At 43.6% G+C, this 12,876-nt stretch overlaps 1 protein-coding gene across 1 annotated transcript in view; it reads right to left on the bottom strand.

Annotated features, from left to right (window-relative positions):
• Nucleotides 1–12,876, bottom strand: part of CCT3 (chaperonin containing TCP1 subunit 3) — a 201,329-nt gene that overhangs the window by 150,350 nt on the left and 38,103 nt on the right. Inside the window, exon 2 of the mRNA XM_086947621.1 lies at nt 12,472–12,533. Within this exon, the coding sequence (XP_086803747.1) occupies nt 12,472–12,533 (62 nt within the window). The remainder of the gene's footprint in view (nt 1–12,471; nt 12,534–12,876) is intronic.

Genomic DNA, 12,876 nt, shown 5'->3' with positions numbered 1-12,876 from the left:
CGTCAGTTGGAAAGTCCTGGCTTTTATCAGGCAGTCGTCCAGATACGGATAAAACTGGATGCTCTGTAAGCGCAGGTAGGCGGCCACCGGGGCTAGGATTTTGGTAAATACCCTCGGTGCCGATCGAAGGCCGAATGGTAGGACCTTGAATTGATAATGAAATTGGCCGACTGTAAAACGAAGGTATTTCCTGTGCCTGGGGTGAATAGGCACATGGAAATAGGCATCTTGAAGGTCTATTGTTGAAAAGTACTCTCCTGGAATGAGGAAATTCAAGATTTGAAGCAGGGTAAGCATCTGAAAAGTCTTTGAGGCGATGAACTTGTTTAGAGCCCTCAGATCTAAGATGGGGCGCCACTCTCCTGATTTTTTCTTCACTAGAAAGAAACGGGAGTAAAACCCCTTGCCGCGTTGACATTGCGGTACCAATTCTATGGCTCCTTTTCTGATCAGAAGCTGCACCTGGGCCAACAGTTCCTTGAAATGGGGAGAAGGTGGGCCCGAAGGCGGGCGAGTGGGGGGAAATTTCGTAAATTCCAGGGTGTGTCCTTTTGAAACAACGTCCAAGACCCATTGGTCGTTGGTAATGTTCGACCAATTGCAGAAGAATTTCGAGATTTGACCTCCAAGATGCAGTCCTCTCACTGTTTTTTGCTGGTGTTCGCACCCCCTCTGTAGTTGGACTTCCGTTGGTAAGGTCTGGAGGTGGACGAACGATTTTGGAACTGATAGGATCCTCTTTGTCTGTAAGTGTATCCTCGATACTGGCCTGTGCCTCGAAAAGTAGAGGTTCCTCCTCCTCTACCTCGTGCCCCACGAAATGGCCTCTTTCTATATTGAAGAGTTGTTAAGGACTTTGCTGTATCAGTGTCCTTTTTTATAAGTTCCAAAGCATCATCAACGTGCTTACCGAACAGAGACTCGCCATCGTAGGGCAAATCTAGCACTCTGGATTGAACTTCTGGACGGAAGGTTGTTGACTTCAGCCAGCCTTGGCGGCGCAAGACTGCAGCACCCGCCAGTTGTCGGAAACCAGTAGAGGCTATATCGACGGCACAGTCGATTATTTCCGTTGAAATCTTTTCTCCCTCGAGAATGATGGCCTGCGCTTCATCCCGGATGGAGTCGGGCATTTGAGGGAGTAGACCAGCGATCTCGGACCACATTTGACGGTCGTATCGACCTAGTATGGCTAAGGCGTTGGAAGCTCTTACCGTTGTCGCTGCCATTGTGGTAAATTTCTTTCCAATTGAGTCCAATTTACGGCCATCCTGATCCGGCGGGGAGGTCAAGGGTATGGCTGGATTTCGAGACCTCTTTTGTGCCGCCTGAGTGATGACTGAATCTGCCTTAGGTTGTGAAACTAAGCAGGCCGGAGAGGTAGGCGGCGCTTTATATTTTTTGTCCAGTCTAGGTAGAACGGCTGGAATGGAATTAGGACGTTCCATTAACTTTAGACCTTCTTCCCATATGTGGTCAATGATAGGAATGGTATGAGTTTGACGTTGTGGTAAGTCTTTAAAATCATACAAAAAACATTCCGTTTGTTGTGCTTCCAACGTTAAGTGGAACCTCTTTGCTGCACGAACCATAAGGTTATGGAAACTCGCGATATCCACTGGTGGCGAAGTTCTTGGCGATGTTGGTGGAGTAGAGGGTGTCTGTGCCCTATAATTGTCCCATTCCTGCATTTCCTCATCATCATCAGTGTCATTAACTCCAGTGTTATGAGGAGTTTGAGTCTCATTATCTGTATCATGAGTAGCACCCAAAGGAGACGTAGGTGTAACAGTCGCCTGAGCTTGAAGCCTAGGTGCTGGAGACTGTGGTCGAGGCACTGGAGACGGAGGGTGTGGAGCTGGAGGCTGAGGCCGCTAGCTTTAGCACCCTCTAGTTGTTTTTTCGTCGGCGCCGCTGAATCCGGCGTAGTAACTTTAGACTTGGTAGACGATTTTTTGGTCGTCGACGAAGTTGCAGTCTTTGCCGTCGACGAGGTGGTCGTCGGCGGAGCAGCCGTCGACGGGGGGGGTTCAGTGTCGACGTCTATGTCATCGTCGACGGGATTGTCGTCGACGAGGAAGGTCCGGTCGTCGGGACAGGCGTCGACGACGATGGCTTGCTCTTCGTTGACGGAGGAACCGTCGACGGTGGGTGCGTCGACGATGATTTCTTCGTCGACGGTTTGATAGACGAGATCCTAATAATGGACGAGATGGGTCTCACCTCTTGGCTGCTCGTCGACGAAATGATAGTCGTCGTGGCAGAGTTGGTCGACATGGAAGAAGTAGTCGTCGACGTCGAAATTGCCAAAATGGACTTTGTAGACGCTGAAGACGTCGACGCACGCGTCGACGAGCCCGTCGACGAGCCAATGCCCGTTTTAGATACGGAGGGCATGGTCTTGGGTCGAGACGCCAGAGAGCCAGGTCCCGTAGGCGCGCCCTGAAGCAAGTTTTGTGAGGAGACATCCTTGAAAGATCCCAACTTTTTACTCTTTTTAAGAAAAGGAGAGGGAACTTCCGTCTCAGACCCACGCTTCTGAGAGGATTTCGAAAAACCAGAAGACATACTCTCAACATCGGAAACCACATTATCAGATGACTTCAACTTCTGTAGCCACAGAAGGAGACAAGCCTCTCTGTCCCTCAATGTCTTAGGAGGAAATTTGCGACAGAGCTTGCAGGTAGAGGCAACGTGGTCCGGATAAAGACAGTAAATACACTTACTGTGTGGATCCTCATGAAAAAGGCGCAGTTTTCCACAAGATAGACAAGCCTTGAACAAAGTTTTCCTTGAAGAAGACATTTTTGAAGAGAAATAGGAAGAAACTGGAAAAAGACTGAGCAGAGCTCAGGGAGACTCCCTTCACACGACATGCGGTAGAAAATCTGAGGACTTGGGCTTCTGAGGAGAAGGTTCTAGAGGAGGCTACAGCCTGATTGGCTGGAATGTGGACCAACACATAATGACTCCTATACGTTACTAAAGTGAATTCTCCCTTGGGCTTTTCAATGGGCCTATTCTGTTCTATGGTACTTTTTTCAAGCTTACATTTCTATTTCACAATATGTATGTATTTTTTATTTATGGTATTTCTCATGTATACATGCATATATATTACTGCTATTTATGTACCGTGAGACTCCCACTTCGACGACGGGGAATATTCAAGCATGTGAATCTATGAAAGACACCCCTAATACTGGAGAATCATTATTACTTTAAAACGAAATAGTTTAATCACCGTTGCAATCAGAGAGATGGAAGGAAGAAAGTCGAGACATTTCCATGGCCAACTGACCAAAAGGGCATTCCCCATGCGTACAGGTAGGGAATACCTTGGGACGAAGTTTGGACATTTTTTGTTATTTGCATCTGCAAAAATATCTATTTGAGGATACCCTCAATCTTACAAAGCTTTCTGCATCACTGTTGTTGTTGAAGATCCAGTAATGATGGCCTTGTATCAAACAAAAGGGTATCCTCTAGTTCGGAATGCCTGGCAGATGCATCACCGTAATTACTGGATTCTTAGCCAAAAGCCAGAGACAACTGTCTTAAGCGTATTACTCTGTGCTTGTTCAGCAAACAAAATTCCTGCTGTATTGTCCGTCTGACCAAGACATGCATTTGTTTCGAATGAAGGGAGAAGTTATTACAGAGCAAGATGGACAGCTGGTAAACACCACGAAATTGGTGAATAGGATTTTCCCTTCTATGTCAGCACCTCAACCTTGAAGGGATGCATCGGTTACCATAGACTGTAGAGTAAAGTCCTGATGAAAGGAAACCCCTTTCGGAAGATTGTTAGCTTTGCACAACCAAGAGAATGACTAGATGGCTTGTTGGGATAACATTAACTTGTTCTCTTAGCTTCCTGATTTCTGGTTCCATTGATCTTAACAACATTTTGGGAATTGCCTTATGTATTGTCCTAGGATTATTGTGGACTTTTGAAAATTGATTTTCAACCCCAGATTCTGCAAGATGGCTGCTGCCATTTGAAAGGGTTTCCTTACTGTATTTGGAGCCGATGCCTTTATTAACAGATATTCTAGATAAGGGTAAACTAATAATCTCTTGTTTCATAGGCAATCAGCTACCACTGCCTTGCACTTTGAAACGGTGAGAGGAGATGACTTGAGGCTGAAAGGGCGAACTTTGAACTAGTAGTGAGGTTTTTCTACCAAACATCTTAGGAATTTACAGTGTTTCGTTACAAGTGGACTTTTGAAATATGCATCTTTAAGATTTATTGCGGTACATCTAATCCCCATGATGCGACAAGGAGTATTTTTGGTGCAAGGACTACATCCTATAGCTCTGTCTTTATCTGCTTGTTTTAGTCTCAGCTCGAGATTGGTTCTTAATTCTTATGTTGGATCTTTCTTATGAAACAGAAATTGACAGGAATAAATAATTATTCCTTGCTGATAAGAAGTTACTTCCTCCATCACATACTTTTTTGGTAGAGTGTTCACTTCCAAGCAAAGCAAGTCATGACAATGATATAAAACTTTATAAATAAATAAGGAATTTTTGGGTGGTATTGTAGGTGGCAGAGCATGACCGAGAAAAGAGGAAGAGCTCAGTTTTCGTTTCATTTTTAGGTCTCGCCAAGCGATGCTGCGCGCGTAAGCGACATGCATGAAAGACATCAGCTGTGCACGTGTACGGCTTGGCTCGCGGCGTTATTATAGCGCCTGCTTGCACTATATGCGTGCACATCCGACAGCGCCCGGACATGCCATGTGCACGCTCACGGCATCACTTTGAAACAGCTGATGTGCATGCTCACGGCATGGGTCCGATAACAGAATGGGCGCCGGCAATGCATCCAGTTCCGCTTTGACTCACCGGCTCGGTCTGCAGGTTCCCTGGCTGGCTTAGCACGCCGCAGGGCTCTCCTCACCACTCGGGAGCCCCGTCTTGCCTGTAGTGCCATGCAGTCTGCCTCGCTTTTCACCCGATCCCTCTGATGGTGCCCGAGACTTCAGCATGGAGCCTGCTGTAGAGTTCCGGACATCCTCTCCGGCGGTTCCTTCCTGTTTGTTTGGCAGGCCCTGCCCACGTCCCAACGAAGGCTGCCTGTCTTCCGGTTTGCAGTATGCTCATTTGTAAGGTGAGACTGAGCACCTTCCCCTTAAAATTTGCCTTTCATGGTGTTTGCAATTCACTTTTAATCAATAGTGTTAAATTCACTATGGCACTCGAAAATGTATGCTTTGCCACACCAACATTACCTTTACCTTGTGCTTTATAAAGATGGCTAGATCCAGTAATCTGCCTCGAAGGCCCTGCATTTGGCCCAAAGTTTCATACCCTGCGAGTGGCTCTCTTTCGTGCACAAGTAGTCAGAGTCTGATCATGCAGGAAATCGGATTCAGTGCCTGTGAATGTAGGTGAATGTGCCGGCTCAGGGCTGGCTTCCCCTGGAGTCCTGCGCAGTCCACAGCATCTGACCTGTGTTACGAGTACCTTCCTGTCTGCGAGCCACCCCCTCCATGTTAGATTATGAACCTGCTGCCATGGCATGTGAAATCATCCCCTGCAGCGGGCTCTGGCCGCCTGCACAGGCGATGACTAATTTCCACGTCCTAGGCCACAAAACCCCCAGTCCACTACTTGGCCTTCCCCAACCTTGGTATTTACCGGAAGGCAGTCGTGAAGTCTTCCGATGCATTTTCTGGGCCCCTCATTTTGGCTTGCCCCTTCGAGGTGGTGGGATTAGTGCTTCAAAATAAAGGCCGTCTGCAGGACCCACCAAGGTAGTTAAACTCGCGTACATGAAGGTGCAGAGGCGACCACGGCCTGCACCCGACACATTTAGCCAGCAACACAGGGCTACCACTGACATTTAGTGGCACGTTTACTTTAGTTCTAAAATCAAACATGGTTAATAACATTGTTAATAACATTTCTTTGGTCAACTATATGGCTGCAGGAACCACATCAGGAGCTATATTCTACGAAATTAAAATGCTTTCTATATGTATCCTGTTGGATATATAGCCTGAACAAAATTATGGTTTTACATTGAACCCGAGATGGCAGGTGCTCCTAAAAAAAGCATTTTCAATGCAATAGGTGTCGCATTTACGTGAGTTTAAGCTATTGCCATTGTAAATGACAATGTCTTATTTAGGTTTTAAAAACCAATACCAGAATAAAAGGCATAGCCATTTACAATGCCAATAGCTCAAACTTATGTAACTGCGAGACCTATTGCATTGCAAATGCTTGTTCTATTAGTGTGAAGTTTGTTGACCTCTTGTTCTAGAAGCCCGTGTCTTTGGCGATAATCTGGCTGGTGGAGAATTCGAAAGTGTCAGACATATAGGACTTTGATGAATAGCATCTATTCCTAGAAGTCCTGCGTGAAGAGGATCTTCCACAACGTCTGTAGTGTCTTAAGTCAGATGTACATCTTCGTGGACATCTAGATCCAGTATTTCCCCTTTTTCCATGGTGTCTTTATGCAAAGGTGTCAATGGATCCTGTGAGATCACTGGTGACCTCAGTCACTGGTGAAACCGGAGGAGATGGCAGCACTGGTGAAAAGCATGAAGGGACAGACTGACCCTATGCATCTTATTCCTCTTGGTTGAATGGGTATGTCCTAGAGTACTCAGACTGAGGAGCATTTACTTGCACTCTTAAGGCAACTGAGCCAATCGGCTGAATGCCTCTGCGATGGAGGAGGTTGTTCTTTGTATCGACGTTTATGATGGGTCTCTCATTGTCGATGGAGGTCTTGGTCTGAATGTTGAGGTTGCTTTATCTTAGATGGTAGGTGGTTCTTGATGTTGAGGCCTTGAAGTCGATCAGTATCATCATTTTAAATGATTTCCTGTGGACTTTAGATCCATCTCTTGCGTAGTCCCTATGTCAAGATGAATGTGTAAAAGTAGTTGAATAATTTTCTCCATTCTTGATGTCCAGAGGCTGGCACCAGAAGCAATTCCCATAAACCAAGCCGTCTAATCCACTTCCTATCCTTCAGGAAGACATTTTGGTTTTACTTTTACTATGTCTACAGTGCTCTGGGTGGTGTTCTTCAGGAAGACATAGGACGTAGAGGTCACGAGGGTCTGAATGGGCTTTTTCATTGCGACTTTGAGCACTTCACAAAACATGAAGGCATTCGGACTGGAAAATATGGTGAATTCATATCAGAATGCAATGAAAGCACTATTCTTTACCAGCGTCAAGTGAGGTTGGTTAGATCAGAGTTGGATTTTTTGTAAACTTTTTTTTTGCTTTTAGAGAACATATACGCTCAAAAAGCCAAGCTTAGCACTCCGCAATCCTGTTGACAGGAACTGTAAAAATTAACTGACCTACCTGTCACTTCTAGTGTATGATGGGATACTGGAGTAAGGGTGAGTCTCAAAGGGTACAGTGTCAATTGTAATTCTCTAGGAGTGCAGCCGATGTCCTAACATTGTTCTACATAGTCATTTTTTTCCCTTACTAAAAGGAAGTTTGTGACATATTTCTAGACTCTTTAGAAACAGTGACTATATTTACACAATTTGGGAGGTTTTAAAACAATAAAAACAAGAAATTTGAACTTATACGTATAAAGATTATATATATCAAAAAGCTCCGGTATCCTGCACGTGGTTAAGATAATTCAGAGCGTACGAAAACTGAAGAGGATCCCTCAGAGAGAAATGAGCTTCCAGTTATCTGCTGATGATAATATTTAGGAAGCAGAAGTAACACCAAATGTAAAATAGCCATCTTGAAACAAAAGAAAGAGTCAACTACAACATAAGGTCTCCATGCCTCAAACGCCCAGATTCTCTTGTGCAGCTGGCTATAAGACTGCTATTTATTGCCAATTAATCATCTACCGTGTGGTTGATAAACAAGTGATACTACATTAGTAGCAACAAAAGAACATAACGTGCCTTTATCTCATTTGACTTTGTAAACATGTTAAATGTCTTATTAATTCTGTAAAATGTGCCAACACAGGTACTGCAACAAACGGAGATTTAGTAGTACTATAAAAAAAATGTATCCCAAGAAAAAAAAACGTTATCTTATTTACTCTCTCACTGCCTGAATTTAAATTAACGGAGCAGAAATATATGTCTTTAAAATTGAAAGCATACGTTAATATCTATCTAACCTCTATGGTACAAGCATAGCTTCCAATTGATATATAATTGTACCAAAGTAAACCGCATGAGCTCAATTATCCTTTACCAATATTTCCCAATACAAGGTGTCATATGCAAGCCAACAAAAGGTAAGTACACAGTACTATGCATTCTATCTAAAGTTTAATTCACACAAGTTGCACAAATGAATCTATTCAGCAAGAAGGTTCTACTTCTACTTCCTAAAAGCACTGATTAGATTATTGCCCACGCAAAGGGTACTACTAGAATAACAATGAGCCTCACCACCAATGCACGGTGTTATACCACTTTATTATATGGTTCGGTCTCCCCCTGGAGCCCGATGTGTATTGTGCCATTTACTGTCATTCTAGTACTGTAATATTGTGTGCTTTGTTCTCTAATTTGATGAAGAGGTTAGTAGAGTGTTTAGTAATAAATACATAATTTTATATATACACATACCTTGTGTGGTTCTCCATTCACTTGGTCATTCAGGAGGTTATAGACTGGTAAAACAAGCTGCTTCACATTCCTTCGAGACTTAGCATGAAGGCTGCTCTCCATACCGACCACTAGGATAGCTTTCAATAAAGGTGATCTTTAACCTAATCAATAAGGGTTGTTTGGATTGGTAAAAAGGTGCCCACTTTAATTAGTGGACAGTGTACACCAGGCCAACTTCTCACAGAGGCGACAGCCGAAGGAATACGCCTCGATATTGAGAAGCTCAACCAAAAGCAGTGCACATAAAGTTTAGGGGACAATGGGCTGGAATGCAGAGTAAAGATGTGTATAGCCAAATAGACTAAGCTGGAGAAACAATAAGTTGTGTTTTTTAGCAGAGATATGTCCACAACATGCTTCAGTGGAGGAGAATGATAAATGGAACAGCTGTCATGAAGCAAGATACAGAACACCTTTTGCCATGGCATCAAACCTTTATGATGAGATCAGGTTTCTAGTAGACCATGGTTTACCAGTCTTTCTTTGCTTTGGAAATAGCAAACCTAACCTAGTCAAAGAGCCACTTGGACAATCAGTAAAAGATACTTTCTGAATTAGATTTGCGACAGACTACTGAAGGGATATTTTGTCCGATAAAAAAAATAAAAATAAATAACTGATGAAATATGGGGGGGGAGAAAGTTAGTAGATGCCACCTCATGTTTAGGGGGTATATGTTGTATGTGTATATATGATGTGTGCCACAATTAAAGCTTATTGGTGGGGAGAAGCTGGTGCAAGTTTGAATACACCTACACCATGTCTTACTATGTGTAAACCAAAAGAAAGGTACTCTACACCAACTGCTAGCACTGCAGAGCTCAATTATTGAAAATAAGAGTGAAGCAGATGCCCTTAATGTGTGGGCTGTACAATGAATTTCCTTTAAACAAATAAAAAATATACAATAAGGTTTTCCCAAAAGTGAGAGACACTTTTTCACCCAAAGGAGACAAATGCAAAAACGAAGGGTTTTAAAAAAATCAAGTGATTTGACTAATTTGGAGGTAGCACGCATACACTCATAGTAATGAAGACCATCGAGGTGCAAGGGTATGGTTGAGTCAGAATAAACTACATGGACTTGAGCAATAGAACAATAATCCAAAGTCTTTGTTTTAGTTGTTATCATATGAGTGTTGGGAAGCGAGCGCCACTTGCATGGTATACGGATGCGTACTTCTGCCCTAATGCCAGACTGCACGTGTAGCTGGTATCATAATTTATTTTGCTGCTCTGGTAGCATGCACAGCTAGCTTGAGAGCAAAGGCCTACGTAGGTCCCTGAACCTGTGAGGTCCAAAACATGTTCAGTGGTCTGGAGGGGAAAACCAGGCATACCTTCACGATAGAAAGTGGACAACGGTCCCTGTCCCGAGTATCATTTAACGGTTTGGTGGAGTCTACTGTGCTTTCGGATTAGACTTTTGATCAGACCTTTTTTCCAGTGTCACCTAAAGCGTGGTCTACTGGAACCTACATGTACAGTTCCTTTGTCATGTAAGACTCAGGACCTAACACCGACATCCCATGTGCATACTGAGTGAGTGTTCATGTACAGTGAGCATGGGCCACAATATATGGTAGTAGAACTCTGTCTGCCTAATAGGAGCACCAATGCCAGCAGGATCCATTTTAGATGTCCCAGTTTGTAGCATGAAACATGGTGGAGGATAAGGATAACTTCCTGAGACACTAGTAGTGTATTGCCTGCATTTGGAGGGCTGAAACCCAGTAAGGAGAATGCAGACTGCCTTCATAAAATTTCTAAAGGCAGCAGTGCTAAGCAAAAGATGGTTTAGTTCATTCTGTGCACTTTCAATTGTTAGATGGTAACAGTGAGGGGGTGGGTCTGCAGTTTGGTGTTCAAGGCAAGGAAGATTCTAAGGAAGTGCCTTTCCAATCTCAGATTACTCTTCAGGAAGGCTTATCACAGCTAGGTGCACTTCAGTGTGCCAATGTTGTGGGTACTCCTGCTTGGAGCCAGCCCCACTGCTGATTGGGTCATCATATTGCACAAAGGTGTGTCTGGAGATGAACATGGAAAGAACATTGCAAAAGGTAACCAACCCAAAGTCGGTTCTGCCGCTTGCAAAAGAGGATTCACATCCCCTGCCGTTTGGGGTGGGGGAGGGGGGGGGGGGGGGGGGGGGGGGTTGGGAGTATAAATGAGAGATCCAAAGCACTCCACTGTGTTCCAGTCCAAACGTATTGATCTAGGTGGGGTCTGCCTGAAAGCCAGCCTCCCTGAGGTGAGAACATCGCCTGAAGAAAACTCTAATATGGAAAAGCAAAGGCTTTGTGAAGAGCTTCGAATCCTGTCTTGTCTGACTGCTGAGAGAGTCAAGGAGCGTGCCTGGCCCTGAAGGATGGAGAAACTGTCCCGTAGGAGAGGTTCAGCATGTTCCCACATGAAAAGCACCCAGAAGAAGGAGATTGAACAATCGATGAGACGGCTTTTACTGGGAAAGAGACTCGTGGTCTCAGTGCACAGATCTTTAAGAGCTTAAATGAGACGTAAAACAGTTTGTTATTCATTCTATGTTGCCTGGCAGTCTGCTGGGGGCCAAGGGACTGTTGCTGCCACAGAAGAGGAGGAAAATGAATCGCTACCAAAGCAGCAAGCCCCAAACCAGCCCGAGGACCAAAATGCCACAACACTAAGGAAGAAGTCTCACCTTGGAGACCACAACTTTCCCCAAGCTGAAATGCTGGTCTGCAGCCAACCCCATAAGACTGCCTTGGCAAAGACTGACAAGAGCTGCTGCAGTGAAAAAGAAAAGAAGAGACCACCCCTTGAGCACAGGAAGGAAGGTCACCAGCACTGTCACACTACCCAAATGGCTGCCACTCACCATTAGGTAACCATGAAACTTCAATGCACCTGGGGAAGAGAGACTGAGATGTGTGGGCAAATCTGCTAGCCCAGCTTGGGAACTCCTAGTATGAAAGCAACTAAGGACATTGAACGGAGCTGTATACTTAACTAGAGAGAACTTTCAAGTGATACGCACCTAAACCAAATCCTTGCCTACACCATGGTAGAGCGGTGGAGTAACAGTGGGGCCAGGAACATTGCATGATGGAAGACAGTTACAGGCCAAGGAAGTGTTTGTGTAGCATCTCATGAATAAAGTTGTACAATCTTGTATGACATTAATTGAATTGTGCAGTGTAAAGTTCTGTTACGAGATTAAAAAAAACATTCAGATAAACACTGAGCTAATCATTACATGTTTGTGTAGATTTGACCATTGAGCTGTTGACCCAACACTACATTCCCTAGACCTCTGTAGCTACCCGCAGTCATACTTATAGACTGGTCACAATAATAAGTACTAAGCATATTCATCAAAAGCATTCAAATACAAATTGAATCTGAACATGACCACATGGTAGATAAATCATGATGTATAATGGTAAAGATCAAGAAGCAACTTCAGAGCACAAGCATCTCCACGAAATACATGCTCATTCTACTAGACTGTGTGAAATAATTAACCGCCCAAGTCCACTGGAACCAAGCACTGTACTGAGGAAAAAAAGGCAGAGACATAAGTGTCAGCTTAGGAGCAAATTTAGAAACTATTATGCCAGCAAAGTATTGGGTTTTCAAATAGCAGACATCCTCTTAAAAAATAAATAATTAAATGGGAGGATTATCTGCTTCCAAGACATTTCCTTAATATTGATGGGGGACAACTGCTCAGGTAGATGTAATAGACTATCAAAAGTCCTGTGTCATGTACATCATCTTATACAAAACTGCAAATGGCAGCATGCAAGTTAAAAGCATTTATTTTCTCAGTGTGATGGACAATGTGGAATATTACCTTAGCCGCATTGATGTTGCCAGTCTGTACCTTCCTGCCAGACTCGCGTTTCATATTCTGGCCTAAAACACAAAAAGAAAAAAAAAAAAAGCTGAGCTTTCTAGATTAAGAAATCGGACCTATTTAAGTGCTGTTTGTATATATATCGTCAATATTAGCCTCTTACTACCTCATTGCTATACATTTTAAGAATAATACAATCAAGGCCAATTGGAACACATATGCTATTTATATTTACATTTTGTAAGTAAGCTTGGATGGTATACAAAGGTGTTATACAAGGGCATATCATCATAAATGGTTTGAATAAACCGAACAAAGTTAAGTACACAGAAAATAACAGAGTATATAATCACAAGAACAATTCATCAAAAACAGATACAGAAATCAAATAGTAAATCTTAA

Source organism: Lissotriton vulgaris, chromosome 12 (assembly GCF_964263255.1).
Source record: "Lissotriton vulgaris chromosome 12, aLisVul1.2, whole genome shotgun sequence".
NCBI classification, from domain to species: domain Eukaryota; kingdom Metazoa; phylum Chordata; class Amphibia; order Caudata; family Salamandridae; genus Lissotriton; species Lissotriton vulgaris.
Note: the sequence above shows the minus strand (reverse complement) of the source record. Positions and strands in the feature narration are given on the sequence as shown.